Below are 18,434 nucleotides of genomic sequence, written 5' to 3'. Positions count from 1 at the left end.
ATCTAAACCTTTTCCAGATAACACAAAATAGAAACTACACAAATTTTATTCCAGTTTGATCTCTTGTTGAAATATTCTGTAATTTATTGGAAAAAATTGGAATTCCAAAATTATTAAACATTTTGGAATTCCAATTTTGTCTCAGAATATCAGATATACTCATCTCAGTAAGTGGTCTTATAGCTATCATTCACCACTCTGGTATGTTCTCATAAATAATAAAATCCTGTATATTGAAATGCTTGCTTTAAGATTCAATTAATGAAATGTCTTCATGGTCCCACGCCTCTGGTAAGAGCAACTGGTTAAATAACTGTAACTGAGTTTCAACAGATAATCCCAGATCTCTAGCTTTAGTTAACAAACTATAGAGCTTTCCAAATCTGCCCCAGTTGACTTAATAGCCCTTTCAAGTGGTTATTGTAATTAAATGTGACACCAAGATAAGCATAACGATCCACTGCTTGTAATACAGAAATTCCAAATTTGAAGTCATGGAATTTTCTTACTTTACCTCTTGCAAAAACTTTACTTTTATTAGAATTTACACTTAGTTTCCAGTCAACACAATATCTTTCTACTGCATTTAAAGTCTTCTTCTTCTTATGATGAAGCCTTTATTTGCCACTTGCAGTTGCCTGCAGTGAAATTACACAAACATCACATTGGGGAGACGAGTCAGAACAGGTATACAGGCTTCTATAGCTTTGTCTCTGAGTCTGACAATACTACAGTGTCATCTGCATACGTAAGAACAATAAGTCTTACACAGACCTCAGCATCATCATCACTCATTTTGCAGTCATTATAATACCTATTCATTGTATACTCAAAATCATTTAAAAAGATTGCAAAGAGGTGATACATTTTCACCCCGTTGAACCCCTATATTACAATCAACAAACTTTTTTAGAATTTATTTTTTAAGATTTGACTGGTGATCTGAAACGGTATTGGATGATGAGACTTAGAAGGACTTTGATGATTCTAAAGGCAGAAAATCTTAAAAAGTTAAAGTATATTATACTTTACAAATTAGCAGCAGGTGAAGATGCATTACTGCTGCTCTAGAGCTCTTCATGGACAAGCCCCAGCCTACCTCAGTGAACCTTTAAATCCATACATCCTCAGCAGATCCTTGAGGCCCCAAACTCTCCTCTGTGCCTGAGATCTGTGGACTCTGTGAGCGTGCTTAAAAAACAGCTAAAAAGTCATATTTTAAAGCTGTTCTAGCATTTTTGAGGTGAAGGACCTTGTAATATTTGCCTTAAAATGCATCATGTCAGGAGATGTGCTTAGTTCCTAAAAATTACATTCACAAAAAGCCGATCCACTAGAAAATACAGTTTATTCATAGTTAATTAAAATCAGTCCAAACGCAACAATTCGAGTTTGCAAAAGGAAAGTTCAGTCAGTTATCGTCAGTCCTCAAATGACAAATTTGCACAGTCAGTATTAACAACCATTATTCATGTCAACACATCATTATTCTACACACTGTGTGTGTTGCCTGTACTGGTTGAAAGTACCAGTGAGGCCCATTAAACATCCTCAAGTTAGCAGCAAGCCTTCATATTCACTCTGATTTTCATTGTTTAAAAATAATGTAACACATCAAAAGTGAAGTACATTTTTATATTATAGTAAATTTGAGCTTTTTAGTGGCAAAGAGCAATTTTTTAAAACTTTGACTTTGGAAACTCAGAAGGAGTAATGAGTGAGTAGTGCGAGATAAGTCTATCAGCTTCTCTCCACCCGGTGAGAACAGCTCCATGGACGGTTGAGAAGTAGCAGTGATGAGTTGCCTCTCCAGCGAACAACACCTGCAGGGGCTGAAAGAGGCAAATTAGAAAGAAGTGTTAGACCTTTAATGATGTTTCTGGTGGTTTGAGTGTGAACATAATATGTAGCTACTTGTGATTTTGATCCTTTTGGTGGAAGGGGCTCCATCAAGTTGTCCAGGTCCTGCTCTGAACAGCCTTTTCCAAGATTACTGTAGGATCCACACGTCCACGGATCGTGAAACCACTGGGAGCGCAGGATTCTCCTTGGAGTGATGATGGGGTTCCCTAAACATGCAAAAAAAACAAACAAACCCCAAAACATATCTTTCTAAAATGACTTTTGTAAGTCCTTGTGAAACTAATGACACTGGAATATCTGGCATTTCTCACTACTTATGATCTGTCTGGACTCACCTGTAAACCTGCGAATAAGTTGTGTGATGGCATCTGTGACCTGCTGTTCAGACAGTGTTTCCATGTACTCTGACTCATGTCCAGAAATCCAGCCACAGAGAAGGTGACCGTGCCTGAAGATTAAACCACACACAGAACTGCACTGTTAATGTACGAATTGGCATGTTTTTACCACTCAGTGCAAATCTAAAATGCTGGGCAAGCATTAGCATTTTGTGAGCAGTTGACCTTTCAGTGGGTTTGAGTACAGTGAAGCCAAACAACTTCTTTATCCAGGATGTTTGCACATCTGGCACCTGGTCCACCACAGCATCCTGAAGTATGAAAAGGGATTAAACAGACATTCAAGCGTTAGCAAAGAATCTAACAACCAGCATAAACCTACAAACATTTTGAAACAGAGATATGAGCTGATGTACTCCTGTTTAAGATCCAACACAGCATGCACAGTATCTTTATTTAGGTGGCTGAGTATGCCTTTATGAAATCTCACCTCATCATCCCACACGAAGAAGATGACCTCACAGTCAGCATCCCACCACGGTGAATCAAACTCCACAAATATTTTATTGTTTGTCCCAAAACCCAGCCTCTGGACGGAGAGCAGCTTGTGCAGAGGGAGAGGAGGATGGAACAAGGTTGAGTGGTGCTTCTTCAAGTATCCTGACAAAAAGACAACAACTTTAAATTCACTGAGCCTCAATGTGGAAGTACTTGTTTTTGTGACCCTATGTGAATAAGGGAGCATGTATTAAGTAATAAAACCTTCATACACTGAGGTATAAATCAGCATTTTATGCGTGTGAAACTTACCAAGTGGCACGGTGACTATAACGTGATCAGCAACGAGCTTTTGGCCATCACACTCAATCATCACGGGCTCTGCGCTCTTTGCGCTGTTCCAGTTGACACAGCGCACAGGCTTATTGTAGGTCACTAAACCAGCAGGGAGCTCTTCTATCAAGTTCTGGGTTAGACCTTCATAGCCACTGTACAAACAAAGGACATAACTATTAAGTCATATGTGCTGCAACAATTTACTGAATTAAATTAAAAATTGCATTACAGGCTGACTAATCTACTAAGACAATAATTAAGACTGAGTATTTGCTTGTTTGCCCTAACAAAATAAATGGTTGTTTTTGCACAGTGTAAATGCAGAGTCAGGAGTACGAACCCTGGGAATGTACAGTCCAGTCCAGGTAGAGTCTTGTATAGGCCAAAGGCCCCCATGCTGACCTCATCCATGCTGTGAGTCCCATTGACACAGCACTCGACTTTCAACATGTTACTGATCACACAGAGTCGCAGAGATCTGGTGGCTTCATCAACATCTTTCCATTTCTCTGCTGCGTGCTGTTGCACCTACACCAGATAACAAGCAAAGAAAAACACCCACAATCCATGTGAGAATCTAGATGCCACTAATGATTTGCTGTGGATAAAAACACAGCCAGAAATTTACCTGTGCCCGTAAGAAATCACCCACACTGGGCCAGGGTTCTCCTCTTTGACTCTGAAAATCGGAACTTTCATTTATCAGCTCCAAAAACAATTTCTGAGCAGGTAAGATGTCCTCAGCGTTCAGCTCCCGACCTGCAGATGTTACACAAGAACACTGGTCAGGAAAATCTAGACTTCTCTACATTTTTTTAACCTCTCCTCCAGTTCAGAGCTCTTCTTGAAGGCTGGTTTCACACTTTATCTTCCCATTCAATAAAGATGACCAAGACAGATTTAGTATGCTCTGAATCTTTTAAATCAATTTAAAATCCATTTGTTCCATGAAGTCATCCTCATAAAATGAAGGGAATTCTCTACTCCTCATGGACTTTTTCACTCTTTAACTATATCACCTCTTGATGGCAGAGCTCAGTGGCTGTTGGCCACACCATTCACACTGTTAAGACACCAGCATGCAAACAATGATGATTTACAGCCTCTGCCTTTTCCTTGTCTATTTGCATTAATACTTTGCATTTGGTTGACGTACCTTCCCTGCCCCAGTAATTAGGTTATGTGTAAGACTAATCAAAATACTAATCTAAAAAAACAATCAAACCAACAAATACACTTTATAAAAACATCCTTGAACCTGAACTGCTGAAGAATCTGGGAACCCAAGGAAGATGGCCTCTGACATCCAAGGCCTGGTTCTCCGGCTTGAGGGCTTCTGGATCCAAAAGCCCATACTGACGGGCCAGACAAAACACCGGGTTCTCCTCACACGGCCCATGGATCCAGTTTGCTCCTATCTCAACAATTTTATCACCTACAGGTAAAAAGATTTTGTCCAGAAGCAGAGAAGGAAACAACTTTTAATAATCGGATTATATACTCTTGCCATGCTGTTGTTGTATTAGAGCTGCCTGGCAAGGGTATAGGCAAGGGTTGGCTGGATAACCAATCAGCCTACTGTTTTATTAACCACATGATCAAATATACTGTTACATAGGAACAGGTTTTAATTGTATTTCTATTTTTAAAATGTGTCTAGTTTCTTCTACACTATGTTGTATATTGTTGAATGAATTTTGTCCTAAGAGACAACAATAGTGAGATTAGTTAACACAGTAGTATCATTTACAGACCTTGGTGTCATAATCCCGAGTCCCAGTGTTCTTAGTTAAGTGTTTTGTTCTTTTAATTATGTTGTCCTTGAAGTCCTGCCTCCTTTTGTTAAATCTCTGTCTCTGTTTGGTGCTCTATTATTTGCTGGTATTGTGCCAAAAAGTGATCATCAGCCAAAGAGCGGTTTCCAATGTTTCTGTGTGTGTGTTTTTTTCCTTTAAATTTACATGTCTTCGTAAACAGACTGGAGTAAACTGGATTTCTGAAGGGGTTATATCTATATCTATCTATCTATGTCAGGGCTCTGTGTGCGGGCAGGCGGAGAGGAGGATCCAAGCGCAGGACTCGAACACAGAATTGTAAATCAAAACCTCAGCTTTATTGCTGACATGAAAACCAAACGTGAAGTGCCGCGAATACAGAAACCAAAAAACACACAGGCATAATCTGAGGGTACGACGCGACACCGAGCATGGGAAAACACAGGGCTTATATACACAGGGTAGTAATGAGGGAATGGGCAACAGGAGGGAGACACAGCTGGGAGAGATCAGGGCTAACGAGACAGGGGGGAACAAAGCTGCACACACTAACCTAAGACAACGACTTTCACAATAAAACAGAAAACATGAAACACTACTAAAAGACACGGACAGAAAATAATACATGAAACCACAATTCCTAAAACATGGATAAACAGAAACATGAAACTCTAATAATAAACATCATCATCATCATCATCACAACAAGAGAATGAGAAAACAATCCTGACAGGGGATTTCTTTAAATCACCCTGTAATTCTTCAGCTAAGACACCCGAGTTAGAAAACACAGAGACTGCAGTCGTTTTTACACGCGTGGGCAGCAGCAAACGCACCCTGCAACTGCACACTGCTGCCTGCGTTCCTTTATTTTATACATGTCTGTGTGTGTGTGTGTGTGTGTGTGTGTGTACAAAAATAACAACGTCACTCAGAATCAGCACACACTTAAGATTATAGTTTCACTTCTATTAAAAACATGCTCTGCAGTTTCTTGTCTACACTTTGTACAGAGTGTACTAAAAGCAACGGGTTATTTCCCTTTTCTACATCTGTTCTCAAAAAGAGGAAATGGTTCAGTAGCTGAATAAGTTCATCAAAAGTTATTAGGTGAAAAGTCACATAGACGTTTAGATTGCTTAAACAACAGAAAAACACATTTCATGAAGCTGATCAAATTATATAAAAACAAAAATCTCTTGACAAATCCAAAACACCAAGATAACTGAAACACAAAGTACCAGAGAAACATAAAGAATAATCCATGATGCAAAAGTAAACCAAAACATAATAAACTCAATTGCTGGGTCCAACGGACCCAGAACCGTGACTATCTATCTATCTATCTATCTATCTATCTATCTATATATATATATATATATATATATATATATATATATATATATATATATATATATATATATATATATATATATAGAGAGAGAGAGAGAGAGAGAGAGAGAGAGATAGATAGATAGATAGATAGATAGATAGATAGATAGATAGATAGATAGATAGATAGATATCTCAAAGAAATGGCCTGTTTTTCAAGTATCTTCATGATTCTACCTTTACCTATTTTACTTTACTTTACCTACCTACCTCTACCTATTGTATCTACATATATAAAATATCTAGTTCTTTTCAGGCCCTGAAAATATGTATTCAAAGTGATGGAAACATAACAGTGATGTTAATTTCACCAAAAACCAAACCAACAAGTCATTTCTAAAAAAAATTCCTGCAATCACTTTTTGGTAAATACCTGACAAAGATCGGGGGAAAATTGATAGGGCATAGTATCGATAAACTAAAATACTCTGGGGATGCTATGAATAATCTCACCTTATAGAAGGCAACCTTTCTGCAAACAGTTATAGTCTGACTTGGATTGAGTCCAATCACTCTAGGAGACATTGTTGAAGGTTTCATATAATAGCTGTCTAATTTATAAATGTAGACAAACTCCTGCCATGTTTCAATCGGTTTGAATGAGACTTTGTCAGTTAGCACAAATCGAGGGGACTCAACCGGCTGCCAGTTGGTTGTAATCTAGTTATATTCCTATAGAACAGAAAGGTTACTGAACTCAAATGTAACAGTTAAATATTAATTTCTGTTAAATGTGGCTTTCAGTAATTTATCACTCTTAGTTACTGTATTATCAAAAACATATTGAATGTCATTACCAACTTGATCCAGTCAGTTGCAGAATGGTAGCAGCATATTGCTCCAAATTATTTGCATCTTGTATTTTGAACAGTTTACAGCAGTAAGGCTTCTTTCTTTACTTCGCTTTCCTCTCTTACGAATCCTTCATATGGGTCCACAAAACCTTTGCTACACACCACTTTATGACGCTTGGAGGAGCTATACATTACGGTTATGCAATGTGTAAGTTTCTGCCAGAGTTCAACTCATTATACAGCTGTGCTATAAGGTGTCCTCTCTAACGTAGTATCCAAAGTCCTTCTATCATATCCCTGGCATGCATCTGTATGCTGCGCTTTCACTTTAGGTCATCCAATCACATCCAACATGAAAGTGCAGTGTGAGGAAATAAAAAAAAAAAACTTTACACTGTTGCTTGCCATCATGACAAGAAAATGAATTGTGTGTTTGTAATTTGCGGACACCAGAATTTAAAAAACTGCAGATTGACTGAAAAAGCCCTAAGTGCATGTTACTCACCGATCCTTCCTGTTTTTATTCGTCCTCCGCTTCTTCCTGTCGCCTCCAGTATCCGCACATGATGAAAACCAGCTTTCACCAGTTTCTGTGCTGCTGCTATACCAGCTATCCCACATCCTATGATCACTACTTTCGCGTCTCTGTGTCCACCCATGTCTGGCAACAACGGTGAACCGCAGCTGTGTCCTTCAGTGGAGCGAAAAACCCCCCCAGCTGCGAACAAAAATTCTTCCGGTCAAGATTTTCAGAATAAAGTCCATTTTCCGATTTTCCCTAGAAAGCTTGACTACATGGAAAGTTATTCTCGCCATTATAAATAAAATACATTGAAAATATGTTTACATTATAATATATTATCAATAAGCCAAAATTTCAGGTTTCAAAATTGTAACTTAATAACTTAAAATTTAAAGTTATTTTCTTTGTAAGGAGTGGTCACTCCTCCAAAAAAAAGCTTTGTTGAGACAGAGAGATAGAGACAGATGAGCTGACAGAAGAAAAGTTTGCATGCCTCCCTAAAGCTGATCACATGACATCACCTTATATATTCATAGAGAGCTACTTTGTCTTTAGTGGCTTTCTTAAATAAAATACACTTCATTACACATTGAATATTTTATTTGGTGACTTTGAGGAAATGTATTTGTATTTCCAAAACACAAAGACTTCACTTGTCAGTTAATAATTAAAGTTGTATCCTTACTGCAGTTTTTCAGTATTAAACTTCAGAGTATTAGAGAGCAGACAATGTATTTTCAAACAGAGGACTGACATCAAGGTTCTTACAGTTAGCTGGTATTTTGATCTATATAACATACTAACATTTTCATTTCAGATGACAGAAAGCCTGAAACGCCTGGGTGCCCTAGAATGCACCTGGATCCTGGTAATCCTGGTTTATGATTAACCTTGGTGCTTCTAGTACAGAAAAGAAAAACACCTTTGTGGAGGTGCAAGTGAGAAAGTTCCTGCTCTTTATGCATAAACCAATAAAGACAAGAGTATTTGGTGACCTCATAAGGTGAACACAGGGGGAGAAAAAAGTAGACATTAATTTACTTGCATAAATAAACACAGTAAATACACTACAATGTGTCCATGTTTGATTTTATTTATTAATTAAAAACACAATCACAAACCTGGATAGAGCCCTTTTGTCCACTTGTGACAAGTAAAGCAAAGTGCATCTCCTGTCATTTACTTAAGTTTTATTATAGGGAATCTAATAAATTATGTTTGCATAAACTGAAACAAAATCATTACATAATTCGAAATATTAGGAGGACCGCGGTCCTTTAGAAAATGCAAATATATCATTATTTTGTGTTTAATGTAATGTTTCAATGATTTGGTGTTCTCCCTATTGAGGAAATGAACTATTCTGCATCTGAATCACACATTATATTTGTGGTCTTTTTATTCTATAGAAAGACAAAAAACACACAAGCAACTACATAGCATGTGTCCTGATTGTGGTTTAAAACAGATGATTTGGACTTTGATTTGTGCTTATTAATCATTGCAAAATAGTTGCAATGTCCAGGGAATGCATTTATGTATGGATATTTCCTCTATGGAAAATAAAGCTATTATTTGGTGTACTTTTTATCTAGCTTACTTCATCCATACCTGCAAGTTTTCCCATTTTTAATCAATTCCTTCCTCAGTCACACTCACTAAGGGTTGTATCACTAACCCCACGCCACACTGACCCACTTTTCAATAACTTCCTGCTACTTTGCCTGCCATTTGTATTTGTTCTATTGTACCTGCTTTGCTTAGCAAATTTTATCCAAGCACCTGCCCAACTACTGCTTGCCTGTAGCGATTAAGTCACGTGTGATCTACCTGTCGTTTTTATGGTATGCCATGGTTGACCATGCATAACTGTGTCTTATTTGTTCATAATACACTAAAATTGTTCAGTGCTCTTATTCTTTGATATTTTTTATTAAAATTGTTGGCATTGATTCAGTTTATGCATATTCTTATTTTTAAAATCACAACAAAAACATAATTTTACTTGCATTAATATTACCAACAACTCCACCAGTAAAAGTTCCCTTGGCAACATGTTAGCAATGACTAATGTATAATGTAATGCGTCAACCTTTAAACCTAGATAAGGAGTGGAACTCCAGATTACAACATAACTATGCCACAAGCCCTCTTTTTTCCCATATTCAGCACTGTGGTTTTTAGTGCCAAAAGACAACCACTATGATTACTCAGTGTCACCAGATAAGACACAGATAAGATTTGTCTTTTATCTTATCTGACTAAAGAGCAGTCAGAAAAGATAAAAGACTTATCTGATTGTTTTTTAGTTTAAAAAAAAAAAAGCTAAAAGAAAAGTCTTTATCTTTAAATTTCTTATATTACAGGGAATTCATGGGCTAACAGAAGCCCAGTAGTGAGTGATGAGTCTATCCGCTTCTCTCCACCCAGTAATAATTGCTCCATGGACGGTGGAGTAAAAGCAAGGATGGGTCGCCTCTCCAGCAAACAACACCTGCAGGGGCTGAAACACACAAGCAGTAAAAGTGAGAAACATTTTTCAAGGTTATATTATGTCACTTTCTGTATAACTATAAAGTAACAGAAGTCAGTACTTCCCTGGGCAATATGACTCACTTGATTTACTAATAGTTCATCTGCTGCACACCATGCCAAGATATGTCACGTTTTCTACTAGCAATTCTTATCAAACTGTGTTGTGATTTGGCGCTATATAAATAAAATTGAATTGAATTGAACTGTGTTATCACTGGCAGTTTTTATAGATTGAATAAACAAATGTGAACAAATGATGCATTTTTTTCCAACAGGCTGCTAGTAACAAAGCGCTAAAGGATACTTTTTAAAATGGATTTTAATGGACAAAACACTCCTCTGAAAATGGTCAGGTACAAGGACTGGACTGAACATTTTTAAAGACATTCAAAAAAGCCTGGAGAACTCTTACTCAAGACCACTTTAGAAAAATGACATGAAAGTCTGGCTCCTTGGAAGAAAAATATTAGCGGTGGCTCAAGACGTTCTGTACCTGTGACAGAGTTTCCTGTGAAGGCAGAGGTTCCATCATGTTCTTCAGGTCCTTGGCTGTACAGCCTATGGCTGGGTGACAGTAGGAACCGTATGTCCAGGGATCAGTGAACCACCGGGAACACAGGATTCTCTTTGGTGTGATGGTATCGTTTCCTACACACAAATATGAAATAACCAAGGCTCAACAACTTCAGAAAATATATAAAAAAAACAGATATAAATAAATTACTTTTACTACATATTAAAGCCTTCCCTCTATGTATGACAGCTTTTTAGGACTTGAATACTGTATATCAGTAACTATTTGCTAGCTCATTTCAGCAGGCAGTGCCTTATACAGCCTGCCCCTCCAATATGCCCCCTGTGACAGCCAGTGGGGTGGCCTTGTGTTCTTGTTTTCTTGTTGCCTGTTTCTTGCAGGTAGGTAGAGCTGACCCAGTTATAGATGCAGCACACCTGAGCAGGCCAGTCCCAGTGTATAAAGACACCTTGACTGAACCATGGCTGTCTCTCTTTGTCTGTCACTCATTATGTTCATTTTGTTCTTCAGTTATGGCTGTTGTATTATTTAACTTGTGTTTAAGTTTCTTTACCTTATTTCATTAAAAATATCTTACAGCCTTTAAAAGCCTGTGTGTGGTCTCCCACTTGCTTGTCACGTCCTTTGAGCTGGGTTGTGACACCCCATTCTGGTTTATTAAAAAGCAGCAGCTGGATCAATTATGGATCAATTATCTGAGAAGAATATTTCTTGCTACTCAAGCTACTTTTAGATGCTCCCCTTTCCAAAACATGTTACCACATTAGGCAGCTCTGTATATTTGAGTTGACAGATTATTATGGGTGCCCTTCCTGACGTAGTGTCCAGGCGATTTGTGTGTTTTCTTGGGCACAAACCAGGTAGCTTCTACCTTAATGGTGCCCATTCAATACCTATTCAATACTCGGTCTAACATGTACATTTCTGCACTAGAAGGTTTCAGTCGAGGAAAATAGCTGCATAGTTTTCTACAATCAATTGTCATCTGCACAGTGGCCTGTTTTGGGCATGTCAACATCAGAGGATAAACTCTGCAATCTGACCTGGTTTCATAAATCTATACTGAACTATTTTCCCAATACTAATATGTTATATATAAGTAAGAGTGTGATGACTATCAGATTTTTAAAATATAAATACAATTTGTGCCAACATCATATTAGCAGGTTCAACCACAAACTCAGTCTTATTGCTGTAAGACATAAAGATATTTAGGTAATAGTCATACACGTTTGCTGCTCAATTTAATGCCATTATATCTGCATATATACTCTTTATTACCTGAACTTGTTTTATTCCTATAACAATGAGATGTTTTATAGATTTCTAACGAAAAATTGAACTGTTGTGATGCTTGTGCATACAGAGAAGTTTTCTTAGGTATAACAACCTTTAATTTTAATCATTAGTCTCTTTGATATTTATTTTTTATCTTTAATTATGCTATAGAGGAAAGAGCTATAAGGTTTAGATCAGATATAAAACTTACCTGTGAATGTACGGACGAGGTTTGTGATTGACTCTCTCACTTCCTCCTCAGGAAGTGTCTCCATATACTCTGCCTCATGGCCACAAATCCAACCACAGAGAACATGGCTACCCCTGAGAGTTTGTGTTAATCAACAAGAGAAGTCAGAATGCTGGTTTGAATTGCAAAGGAAACTTTATAGGAGGGAAAAATCATTAATGGTCTCTCAGATTAACATGTCACTTACGTTTCAGAAGGTTTATGCACAGTGAATGTCACCAACTTCCTTATCCAGGATTCACTCACATCTGACACTTGGTCTGACACAGTCTCCTGAAAACACAAAAGGGTTTATGTCCTCTCTGATCTCTGGCTCTAAAACACAAGTTCACACAATGTCTCTATTGTTTTACCCTTACTAGGCAACATTTCTGAGATATTTTATTGCATCATATACATAAAAACAAAGAAACAGGTTCATATCTTTAAAATTGTGCAACAAAGTTTAAAAATATCTGTCAACCTGTTATTAAGACAGGTTCGGTACATACTTATGAAACTATTCTGGCTGCTGTATTACAAACCTCGTCTTCCCACACGAGGTAGATGATTTCACAATCAGCATCCCACCACGGCGATTCAAACTCCACAAATATTTTGTCACATGTTCCAAATCCTAGTGTCTCGATCGACTTCAGCTTGTGGGCCGGGAGAGGAGGGTAGAACAGAGAGGAGTGGTGCTTCTTCAGATATCCTGACAAAAAGAAAACGTATTAAAAATTGCATAAACTGCAGCAGAGGGTTAAATCTAACTTGGTCTGTATTCCATTGTTAAAGTGACACTACCAAAACCCCGCCATTAAGATTAAGCTCTGACATTGGTCGTAGCACGGAATTTACAATTAATCAATTTCATGCAGAGATATGAAAAACAGGATGAAGTATATGAAAAGAAGTTTACCTAAAGGCACAGTGACAATAACGTGATCAGCAGAAATCCTCTCGCCATTCTCACACTCAACCGTCACAGGACTTGAGCCACACTCTGTGTTGCTCCAGTGGACACAGCTCACAGGGCAATTGTAGGTCACCAAATCAGAGGGGAGTTCAGACATCAAGTTCTCGATTAGGCGCTCAAATCCTCTGCAAGATAAGATACATTAAGATGACCACAATGCAGCATCTGTAGTACATTTGTATTTTATATTTGATGTGATAATCATAGCTGTTGACAATGACAAAGTGATGATGAGTGTCCATGAAGTGTGCAAAACTTGACTCACCGCTTACTATTGAGGTTCATTAGATTAGAGCAGTGGTTCCCAAACATTTTTTGCTAGGCCCCCCTTTGTTTTACAAGAAAAATGTTCGCGCGCATACGCACGCACGCACACACACACACACACACACACACAAAGACATCCTCCAACCACACACACCCTTATTTTGCTCCATTGCGGTTTATTTTACACCTCAAACATTTAGTAAACAATTAAAAATGACAGGTAGTAATAAAATAAACTACTAACTCTTTTACACTGCGTCCACACCTACACGGGTATTTTTGAAAACGCAGCTGTTTCGTCCACACGTAAACGGCGTTTCCAATCACCGAAAACTGAGATTTTTTAAAACTCTTTTTTTGCCTTTACGTCGCCACGCAACCTCAAAGGTATGTGCCTTTTTTTCACGTCACGCTGTGCGCCACGTTATTGTTTACATGAGCTGATTTACAGAATGGCGGATAGAGACGAAATACTGTTACTGTTAATCTGACTATCTTCAGTTTTTACAGGCTTACATACACACACAGTTACTGTCACTCCATTTACAAGGCAGAGGCGTCACGGTGTAATTATTTTACATGTAGTTGTTTTTTTTTCCTGTGTAATAATATTCAACATTGCTATCAATACATTTTTCAAAAAATGCCTTGTGCAGGTGAAGCCAAAGGGAAGATATGCTTCATCATATTTTCTAGTCTTTGGCTTAGAATGAAGTTGGTTTAGAAACATATTCAGCTATGCTTCATCTCCTGCTTTGTGTTTCTGTGACAGCCCCGTGCTAGCTTAAAGTTGTTTCAGCATGTGCTCCTGGTTTTTTCATAGTCTTTCAAGACTTAGTCGTGGTTAGTGATTCTCTAAATGAATTAAGGTGCAGCGAATGGAAATCAGGCCCATGACCTTTAATATGGCAGAGTGCCAAATATGTCTAAGAGTTAGCTCAAGCACATGTCCATGGATCCTGTCTGGCTACTTTAAATATAATCTGTAGTGAATAAATAACAAATTATAAAGATTAACTGGGTGAAACTGGAGCAGTCAAGAGCATTTTCTATTTATTTAGTGCGTACTTACAGACATCAAGGTGCCTGTATTTCATTGTCTTAGTCTTTATTGTGGATAAATTAGCTTTGTTCTTGTAAAACTAGACAATAAATGAATAAATAATAATTAGCTAATCGCTATAATAAAAACCACAGAAGGTTCTCACACAGGCTGATCAGAGGAGTAAATAAAAGAAACAATCTAAAGGACTAAGGATCTAAATCACTGCCACTTTAATAACTCAGTATTAATCAATGCAGCTTTACTCTTTGACAGCACTTGGTGGTGAAGGCATAAACTTAAATTGCTACAGGTGAGCAAATGACAAGTAAATGAATGGCATTTATGTTAACACCCTTTATGCATACAATGATGCACAAACCTTGGAAGCGTGCAGTCCACGCCACGTAGGCTCTTATACATAGAAAAGCCTGCCAGGTCTATGTCATCCATGCTATGAGTCGCACTTCCACAGCACTCAAACTTCAGCATAGTACTGAAGGCAGAGAGAAGCAGCTGCCTAGTGGTTTCATCCTCATCTTTCCACCTTCCCGCTGCTTGGTTCTGCGCCTGCACAAAATGCCAAATTTCAACAAAACAGATTTTTTTCTTTACAGCTTTTTATATCATCAGCAACAAGCATAATTCAAAACAATGTACCTTTGTTCGCATGAAATGTCCTACACTCTCCCAGGATGTGTTTTTGCGATTTTGAAATTGTGAAGTGTTATCTAAAATCTCACGAAACAGCTCCTCAGCTGGTTCCATGCTTTCTGCACTCAGCCTCTGACCTTTGGGACAGAATTTAAAGTTGTAATAACAATCACAGCTTACCAAGCACGCTATTAATATACACGATGATGCGATGTGCTGAAGTACACTTGTGTTACTATGTCTGGTCACCTGAACTGCTGAACCAGTTGGGGACCAAGGGAGGATCTTCATCCACGTCTACGGCCTGGTTCTTTGGAGTGAGGGCTTCTGGAGGCAGGAGGTCATAGTCACGAGACAGACAAAACAATGGGTTCTCCTCAGATGGGCCATGGATGTAAGCCGCACCAATCTCTGTAATAGTGCTACCTGTCAAAGAAAAACAAGTCTTTGTGTACATTTACTTGCACAATGACAGTAAACTGACCAAAGATTAAGTTGACAGCATAATTATCTTGATGATGGGAGGCCGTTGTACTAGTAGATCAGGTTAACTCTTTGTAATTCTGAGAAAAACTAAACACACCCCATGAGTCAACAGCTGGAAGAACCACCTGTAGCAGCAATAACTATAAGTTATTCTTTACTGCATGACTTTAGTAGTCTCTCACGTCTTTGTGGAGGAACTTTGGCCAACTCTTCTTTACAATGTTGCTTCGGTTTATTGAGGTTGGTGGGCATCCATTAAAGCACAGCTCTGTTAAGGTCCCACATTCAATCGTGTTGAGGCCTGGAATTTGACTTAGACATTGCAGCACCTCAATTATTTTCTTTTTCAGCTATTCCGCTTTAGTGCTTGGGATCACGATCCTGTTGTCTGACCTACTTTGGGCCAAGCTTTAGCTTGTCAGACAGACACTCACATTTGACTTTAGAATACCTTGGCATACAGAGATCGACTCAACGACTGCAAGGTGCCCGGGTCACATGCCTACAGCGGACTGCCAAAACCCTTTTTTTTTGTGTGGTGAGGTTCATCCAGACTTTCACAGCACCTGGTTGCTAAGATGCACTTAGTTTTTCACGGCACTGCATAGTGTCCTGTAAAAACTTTAATGTGAGGTGTCTGTATGCACTGGCATCATTTTTGTGTTGTTTCACCATTCGGAAAACATCAGAAAGCTGCACAACAGTCCAAGCACTGAAACTGAGAATAAGTACAACAGAAGATGCTGACAGCAGCAGGTGATTGAAAGAGACAAGAACATGTTGGATCGCTTATCCTCCTAGATTGTCTGCAATAAAGATGCTCACACTTAGAAATTAATGTTGTTCTTACTAAGGATTTAATTTAGTTGGTTTCTGATTTTCTGACAGTGTAAAGACGAAACTGACTAAAACAGAAACTACATATAAACTTACCCAGAGTTGCTGTTTTTATTCGTCCCCCGCTTCTTCCAGTCGCCTCAAGTATCCGCACATGACCATATCCAGCTTTGACAAGCCGGTGAGCCGCTGCTATACCCGATACTCCACATCCTATTATAACTATCTTTGGGTCCGCACTCGTCGCCATCCTTGGTTCGCATCGAACTGTAGGACTGTCGCTCTCACAGCTTTATCTCAACTTCACCTCGGGGCGTGTATGAAATAAGATGCAGTGTGACTCGAGCATACAGTGGGGTGTGACTTATATATCGGTGTACATTATATAGTAGCGGTAACGCGTTGGCAGTCCGTGGACGGCACGTCTACCTGCAGAGAGGGTCTGTTGTCGATGGAGGCAGTGTCGAAAATAGGCGGCAGGCTACAGGTGAGTGGGCTACTCAGCCAGCCGTGGACAAGACTGAAGTTACGTAATACAAAGAGCTGAAGTGAAACAGAGTGTTAAAGGAAATGAAAAGCGCCCACTACAGCCGCTGTCTGTGCCTCTCTTGCTGTATTCATTATTAGTGTGAATGCTTGAAAAGCATTCACAGTATTGTTATTCTAATCTTTATTATTATTAGTGTGAATGCTTGAAAAGCATTCACAGTATTGTTATTCGAATCTTTATTATTATTCTATTTTATTATTATTATCTATTCCGTACGTTTTTTGAAAGCCTACTCCTTCAAAACCGTTCAACTTAGAAAAACCATTCAAACACCGTTAGATTCCTATTCTTTTGGACAACACTGCTTCTATTTTTCATATTTTTAACATTTATATTTTTAATTTTATTCAACTTTATTCAACAAAAATTTATAATGTATTTCAATGGGGAGACCCTTCAAATCCTCATTCAACTTACTCATTTTTAAACTCTTACTACTTCCACATACATTGACATAGAGCCACCATTCAAACTTTAAAACAAAGACAAGACATTCAACTATTCAACTTGTATTTATCTTTTCAATATCTATTATACTTTTTCTTCAGTTCCAGTTTAAGTTTCATGATGTTTTTTCACCCGTTTCAGAGTTTATAATGGGTGTGTATGGGACGGAATGTTGGGGCTAGAGTGAGGCAGCTCAACTGCTAGAGTGAGAGGAGCAAAAAAATTAATCTTAAAATCTTTTTTAAAACTGCTGCTGTGTCCGCAGCGTTTGCTCTACAGGTATGATTTTACCCTCAAAACGTAGCCATCGCTGTCCTCTTTCATCCAATGTGTTTACTATTGTCCTAGGTGTTATGGTTCTTTCGTAAATGTCACCAATGCACAGCCTCCTCCCTCCAACTCTTCCATAGACTCTAATGTTAAAATGGCTCAGAAGGTTCGTTTGAAAATCAGAAGAGCATGGTGTCTTTCCACTGTCACCACGTCCATATAATAAACTCCACAGACATGAAAACTGAGAATTCAGTAGACTAGATATTGCTGTCGCTCACGGTGAAAGAATTTTGTCAATACGACTTTTACTTTTCATTTGGGAACGATTTGTTTTCGGCCTGACTTTTCTGTTCATTTTAAGCAGCAAAAGTGAGGCGCATGTCTGTGTGCGTGTGTATGGAGCCATTGGGTGCGGTCACTATAGCAACCAGGCTCACACCTGCCTGCTTAACGAGCTCTGCCTGCCACTCTGCCAAGATTCATCTTAAACACTTCTCTTTCAACTGCTGCTGTGTCCACAGTGTTACAGCCATCATTTTACCCTCAAATTGTCGCCATTATTGTTCTCTTTCCAACACCGTGTCTTTCAAAGCTCAGACTTTTAAACTTTTTAAACTGTGTGGATCCAAGCGGAGGGATCACATTTTAGTCATTCAGTGATTCAAAGAATATGAACTTTTAATATTCATTCAGATGTTTTCTGACTCTAAATGTTCTCTTCTCATTTCTTAGGGTTTTCTAATTTACAATTAAAACATTTTCAACTTTTTTCCAACTTCTTCTTCTGTCTAACCTTCAGCTTT

The 18,434-nt window shown here is 38.4% G+C and overlaps 2 protein-coding genes across 3 annotated transcripts; both read right to left on the bottom strand.

Moving 5' to 3' along the window:
• Nucleotides 1–1,331: 1,331 nt before the first annotated feature.
• On the bottom strand, nucleotides 1,332–8,054 carry LOC146695564 (peroxisomal N(1)-acetyl-spermine/spermidine oxidase-like). 2 transcript variants are annotated; one of them, XM_085477826.1, is made up of 10 exons: nucleotides 7,502–8,054; nucleotides 4,294–4,470; nucleotides 3,664–3,794; nucleotides 3,376–3,563; nucleotides 3,012–3,187; nucleotides 2,692–2,861; nucleotides 2,427–2,512; nucleotides 2,199–2,311; nucleotides 1,915–2,069; nucleotides 1,332–1,832 (listed from the first exon to the last, which is right to left on the bottom strand). In XM_085477826.1, the coding sequence occupies exons 1-10, from the start codon at nucleotides 7,653–7,655 to the stop codon at nucleotides 1,680–1,682; spliced, it is 1,503 nt and encodes a 500-aa protein (XP_085333952.1). In that variant the 5' UTR covers nucleotides 7,656–8,054; the 3' UTR covers nucleotides 1,332–1,679. The 2 variants fall into 2 exon arrangements, with proteins under 2 accessions (XP_085333952.1, XP_085333953.1); XM_085477827.1 differs by lacking the exon at nucleotides 4,294–4,470.
• A 537-nt stretch (nucleotides 8,055–8,591) lies between these two features.
• On the bottom strand, nucleotides 8,592–16,981 carry LOC146695563 (peroxisomal N(1)-acetyl-spermine/spermidine oxidase-like). The gene is made up of 10 exons (XM_085477828.1): nucleotides 16,458–16,981; nucleotides 15,288–15,464; nucleotides 15,045–15,175; nucleotides 14,767–14,954; nucleotides 13,019–13,200; nucleotides 12,642–12,811; nucleotides 12,305–12,390; nucleotides 12,079–12,191; nucleotides 10,548–10,702; nucleotides 8,592–10,022 (listed from the first exon to the last, which is right to left on the bottom strand). The coding sequence occupies exons 1-10, from the start codon at nucleotides 16,609–16,611 to the stop codon at nucleotides 9,891–9,893; spliced, it is 1,488 nt and encodes a 495-aa protein (XP_085333954.1). The 5' UTR covers nucleotides 16,612–16,981; the 3' UTR covers nucleotides 8,592–9,890.
• Between the last annotated feature and the right edge of the window lie 1,453 nt (nucleotides 16,982–18,434).

The sequence above is a fragment of the Copadichromis virginalis genome, linkage group LG13 (genome assembly GCF_057382275.1).
Source record: "Copadichromis virginalis isolate Kocher_CV1m ecotype Utaka linkage group LG13, C_Virginalis_male_GT1.1, whole genome shotgun sequence".
NCBI lineage: Eukaryota > Metazoa > Chordata > Actinopteri > Cichliformes > Cichlidae > Copadichromis > Copadichromis virginalis.
Note: the sequence above shows the minus strand (reverse complement) of the source record. Positions and strands in the feature narration are given on the sequence as shown.